This window comes from Echiichthys vipera (assembly GCF_963691815.1).
Source record: "Echiichthys vipera genome assembly, chromosome: 7".
Lineage (NCBI taxonomy): Eukaryota > Metazoa > Chordata > Actinopteri > Perciformes > Trachinidae > Echiichthys > Echiichthys vipera.
Genome location: NC_139832.1, coordinates 1,894,690 through 1,900,689, shown reverse-complemented (window position 1 = coordinate 1,900,689; position 6,000 = coordinate 1,894,690). Strand labels below are relative to the sequence as shown.

Here is a 6,000-nt window from a genome sequence, read left to right as displayed (position 1 = left end):
ATCCTCTTGCTTTACACCATTCAAATGATAAGGAATACCGGAAGAAGACGTTTCCTGGTGGTTGTGGATTGGACGTGCTCATTAATTATTCATGAGCTGTCCAGTGGGGAGGAAAAAACCCCATCTGCAACTTTACTCCTAAGACAGTGCCCGTATTTCCCACAGCTCCTGAATGCAGCAGCAGGCTGACTGGCTCTGTGAAGATGGCGGACTGTATACGTGTTCCTCTGCTCCTGCTTTTCATCTGCATCTTATCGTCTTTGCATCCAATTCGAGGAGACAACAACTTACTCGGCAAACTTATTCCCAATGCCGATAACCCACAGAATCCAGCCGGAGGCCCGGGACCGGCTGCGGCGAACCCGGGAGCCGCTGAGAGGAACCCGGGCGCTGGGGCCTCGCTGCCTCGGAGGCGCTCTACCGGCTGGAAGTTGGCTGAGGAGGGGGTGTGCAGGGAGGACCTGACCCGGCTTTGCCCCAAACATTCCTGGAACAACAACCTGGCGGTGCTGGAGTGTCTCCAGGACAAGAAAGAGGTACGTTAGCGGGAGCAGGGCACCGTGGTTACGGGGAAAGAAGCAGGGTGTGCCTGCTGAACACACCAGCTAACGTTAGCTCACACTCTTAGCCGAGCCGCTAGCGAGAGAACGCCACGCCAGATCCCGTTCAAAAATCTAGCAATTTAGTAGATATGACAACATATTGAATATTACAAGCACTGTAGAACACAGTTGGAAACATATTCACAGTGACCAGGATCCACTCTTCAATTCGGCATGATTCAATGCCACGGATATACCTCCTTCTGTACGACAGACAAGTTTTTAACTCGGGTCACCTCCTATTTCTTGTCTTTAACGTCTCCTCTAAATGCGTCCCGTTTGGAACAGCGCAGCGTAAGTTAAGATCAAAACAACGGCCTAACACCGGAATAAATGTCGGTTTTTGACAATATTTTTGAGCCGAATTTATCAGAAGACATAGTTGTTACAAATTAACAACACATTGTGCTCATTTTGTTGTCATGGATTTAACAGTGAGCTATAACGTGTTAAATCTGGCAGATTTTCAACGCAGTTCGGAGCCATAGGACGAGCTGGACGAACGTTAGCTGCGGTTGTAGCTGAGATGTTAGCCCAGATATCCGTTACCAAGCCTTGTGTAGTACCCTAAATTACAACCTTTGGTTTAATTATAGACCTTAATGTTACAGTTAGCTCTGCTGCCTTTTCACTGACTGCTAAATTAAGTGGTTAATGACGGTGTGTGTGTGTGCGTGTGTGTGTGTGTGTGTGGGTTCAGCCTGGGTTTGAAAGTTGCTCTGCAGCTAATGCTAAAGCAAAGCACACAGGACACTTTAAACCCATTCTGTCCGCAGAGAGTCTCGTTTTTCCGGGGAAAGGGTGTCAGTGGCCTCCCCCTCCAGCCCGGGGCAGCTCCACATTAGCAGTCCCTGTGGTTTCTCAGGGTGGTGGATAAAGTCCTGGCATGTTTGGGCAACACATTACAACAAGATGATGATTAAAGGTGCAACTCTTCCTCCTCCTGCAGCGCAAGGCCCAGAGAAATGTCACACATGAAGAAGAAGAAGAATTCCTTTATTAGTCCCGCAAATGGGGAAATTCAATTTTCACTCTTATTTTTTCATTTTACACACACACGGGCCCGAAACACACACACATGCAGGACATATGTGCATGCAACTAATGGAGAGGTGTCAGAGCGAGGGGGCTGCCAGTGACCGGCGCCCCGAGCAGTTGGGGGTTCGGTGCCTTGCTCAACAGCACCTCTGCAGTGCCCAGGAGATGAACTGGCACCTCTCCAGCCACCAGTCCACGCTCCATTCATGGTTCACACAGGGACTCTAACCAGCAACCCTCCGGTTCCCAGCCCAGTCACCTATGGACCCAAAATGTCCCTGTTTTCTGCAGAAAAGTCGTGTTTTTTAATTGAAAAAAGTGCAAATGTGAACTGTTTTTATGCTTAAACTCAAACAACAGTGTAGACGTGCATCACCTTTCAACATCGAAGTCATTGAATTTAAAGAATGTCAGAAAAAATACAACATTAAAAGTATTTAATTCAATTAAATGAGTTCACAGATCTGCCTGAAAGGGAATAGGAAGAAGTGTTCACCTGTTCAACCCGACCCCTCTTTTATTTATATCATTCATCTACTGCTTTATGTACAATTTGTAAATCTAACTCTTCAATAAAACATTTTATACAATTTTCTAAATAATATTTATCAAAATAATTCTGCTTTACACAATTTGTGCTTTGCATAAAACACTGAAAGCATTGGAAAGAATCAAACATATAAAAGGACATTAGAAAATATAATTGCTATAAAAAAATTAAATAAGCAAGGAAATCATTAAAAAGTAAAAACAGTTTTAAAGACGCTAATAATAAATAAAAGGTGCAGTGCAGCGTAAGCACTGGACATTAACTGAAGGCCTGCGACTAATCCATTAATAATGTATTTAATTTAACACAAAAAATGAATATTATCCATCAGACATCTCGTTTGTTTGAGTCATAAAGCAGATTAAGGTCACTTTATGAGAATAGTTTTTTATATTCAGGCTGTCTGCAAGTATTAAACCTCATTATTTCTAGATATTAAAGTTCGTAGCTTGTTTCCATTTTGTACATTTGTCCGTAATTTATTGATCCTGTTAGATTTGACGTCATCTGAAAAGGATCATCTGCAAGTTTTCAGACTGATAAAAAGATATTAAATGTAACACCAGGATTCCTGCATACGCCACCATAGCGGTGCATAGTTGAAACTGTGTGTGTGTGTGTGTGTGTGTGTGTGTGTGTGTGTGTGTGTGTGTGTGTGTGTGTGTGTGTGTGTGTGTGTGTGTGTGTGTGTGTGTGTGTGTGTGTGTGTGTGTGTGTGTGTGTGTGTGTGTGTGTGTGTGTGTGTGTGTGTGTGTGTGTGTGTGTGTGTGTGTGTGTGTGTGTGTGTGTGTGTGTGTGTGTGTGTGTGTGTGTGTGTGTGTGTGTGTGTGTGTGTGTGTGTGTGTGTGTTAATAATAAGAGTGAAAATGTTTTAATTTCCCTTAAATAAAAGTTCTTCGTCCTGATTCTTGTTCTTCTTCCTGATTCTTCTTCTTCTTCTCCTTCTTCCGGATTCTTCTTCTTCTTCCTGATTCTTCTTCTTCTTCTCCTTCTTCTTCCGGATTCTTCTTCTTCTTCCTGATTCTTCTTCTTCTTCCTGATTCTTCTTCTTCTTCTTCTTCTTCCTGATTCCTCTTCTTCTTCTTCTTCCTGATTCCTCTTCTTCTTCCTGATTCTTCTTCTTCTTCCTGATTCTTCTTCTCCTTCTTCTTCCTGATTCTTCTTCTTCTTCTTCTGATTCTTCTTCTTCTTCTTCCTGATTCTTCTTCTTCTTCTTCCTGATTCTTCTTCTTCTTCTTCCTGATTCTTCTTCTTCTTCTTCCTGATTCTTCTTCTTCTTCTTCTTCTTCTTCTTCCTGATTCTTCTTCCTGATTCTTCTTCTTCTTCTTCCTGATTCTTCTTCTTCCTGATTCTTCTTCTTCTTCTTCCTGATTCTTCTTCTTCTTCTTCTTCCTGATTCTTCTTCTTCTTCTCCTTCCTCTTCCTGATTCTTCTTCTTCCTGATTCTTCTTCTTCTTCACGGAGACAGTTTGGCGTCAGACAGATAACAAGTTACCCGTCTTTCCACATGAATGGTTTCCCTGCAGCTGCTGGAGCTGTGTATCTTCTTAAGTCCACAGGTGGATGTTTGAGAAAGGTGGAGGATGACTCAGTATTTACCCGCCTGCCCGTCGTTGAACGTGTGCTTTTTCAGGCCACTACGTTGCTTTTTTTTTTTTTTTAACCTCTAGGCTCATTTCAGTGTCTGCTGCGAGCTCACTCAGTCACTTCTTTAAGCTCATTATCTCAGCAGAACTGCAGCAGACTGAGATCTTTAAGCGTTACAACGAGAGCTTACAGCGGCTAAAAGGAGCCCCATGATCTGCTTAGTCCAAACCCCGAGACGACGTCCCCTCTGGTGCTGAACGTCTTTATGAAACGCTCAGTTTTACAGACTGTAGCTGTTCGCTCCGGTCTTATGTGGTCGCTCCTGACCAGCGTTTGACTCGTGTGTGATGTGAGGAAGCCAAATGTAACAACACATAGATACAAATATGTAATAAAATAAACATTTGTTCTCTGGCTTAAACTTCTTTAATTCAAAAGTAGCAGCTGACTCTGATGACAAAGTAACTTAAATAACAATGTGCTGCAGTTTCGACGCTGTAGCGCTGTTTGTCCACTCAGACTTGCCGTAGTTGTTGTGATGTGAAGGCAAAGCTGTGGTTTTACCTTCTGCTCGTATATTTCCATCATGCATGAATAGGCATTTCTAGCTGCATGTCTATCGGGCTGTTAAGACGTGACGTAACGCCTTTTCAAAATATGATTTCCGGGTCCAGGCAGTTTTCGAGCCTCGTATTAACGCCGCAGTGCCGTGTTCCCGTGTTCCCTGGTGTTTGAACAGATCAACAGAACGTAATCGTCGTTTCACCTCTTCCTTATCGAGGAAAAAGACAGCTTACTGATGAAAGAGGTGATCGTAACTGTTCAAATGTTCGGTCGTCTGTTTTGGGAGCATTTAGACCCGGATATATTATTTTGAAAGGGTGTTACAGCAGGATAAGATCTTATTTTGAAAGGGTGTTACAGCAGGATCTTATTTTGAAAGGGTGTTACAGCAGGATAAGTAATCAGCTATATCTGATTTGAATATAGAACATTTCCAGTGGTTAAACAAAATTAAAACTTTTGTTGGTTCATGTGGAAAAACATGAACCGGGCTAGATGCTAATCATGCTAGCCCCTCTATGGCATTTTTAATGTAAAGCTAGCATTCATGCTAACTGCCATTTGTCGTAACTATTAATAAAAGAAAATCGTAGCACAGGCTGTTGTTGCAGTGTTGTGAACACATAATTTGTACGTTTGTATCTTTTTATTTCTGTATTTATGGGGCGACACGGTGGATGGTGGTCAGCACTGTCGCCTCACAGCGGGAGGGTTCCTGGTTCGAATTCTGTGTGGAGTTTGCCTGTTGTCTGCGTGGGTTTTCTCCGGGTTCTCCGGTTTCCTCCCACAGTCCAAAGACGTGCAGGTGTTGGGTTCATTGATGACTCTAAATCACCCGTAGGTGTGAATGGTTGTCTGTCTCTGTTCGTCTCTATGTGTCCTGTGATAGACTGGCGTCCTGTCCAGGGTGGACCCCGCCTCACGCCCAATGTCAGCTGGGATCGGCTCCAGCCCCCCGCGACCCCGACAGGGACAAGAGGCTGAAGATGAATGAGTGAATGATTTCTGTATTTTAGTCCAGTGAAGCAGGTGAATGACCTCCATACAGCGGAGTCACTGCTCGCTTCATGTTGTTGCTGGTGTTAGCTTTGAGTCGCAGGGCATGCAGCACATGCGCCGCTCGCGACCATCTCATAAATAATCAGATACCAGATCCAGCTCATTTGTTAATATCGGGACCGTTATCCGATCTTAATATCGGAGCGTTGCATCCACAGTCATAAAGTTAAAAAGAACTAACATAAGGGATAAATGACGTGGTCTGGGATCGGTGCAGACTTGTGTTCTTGCCGATAGCTTATCGGGAACAACTCTAATAATTGCATGTCTCTTCTTGGTCCTGCTGCACCTTTCAACCAAGTTGCATGAAAATCCGGCCTGTAATTTTCCTGTAATCCTGCTGAAAACCAGACGAATCAAACCGGAAACACGGCCTTCTCGATCGAGGTGATGCTCATTAGTTGCAGTCTTAATGTGAAGATGTCCCTCTGGGCTTCTTTTGATATTTTAACAACCAGCAGATGAGTCGATGATGGAAAACTGTTCAGTAGCAGGCGTAGACGAAGCGTCAAATGTCACATTTGAATGCAAATCGACCGCAAACGTCGTAGAAGGCGACTTCTTCCTTGTTTGAACTTTCCTCATTCTTCTGGCACGGT

The 6,000-nt window shown here is 43.8% G+C and overlaps 1 protein-coding gene across 1 annotated transcript in view; it reads left to right on the top strand.

Annotated features, from left to right (window-relative positions):
* Positions 1 to 203: 203 nt before the first annotated feature.
* glg1a (golgi glycoprotein 1a) overlaps positions 204 to 6,000 on the top strand; it is a gene marked incomplete at its 5' end in the record, with an annotated part of 45,136 nt that continues 39,339 nt past the window's right edge. Inside the window, one exon of the mRNA XM_083917104.1 lies at positions 204 to 536. Within this exon, the coding sequence (XP_083773230.1) occupies positions 204 to 536 (333 nt within the window). The remainder of the gene's footprint in view (positions 537 to 6,000) is intronic.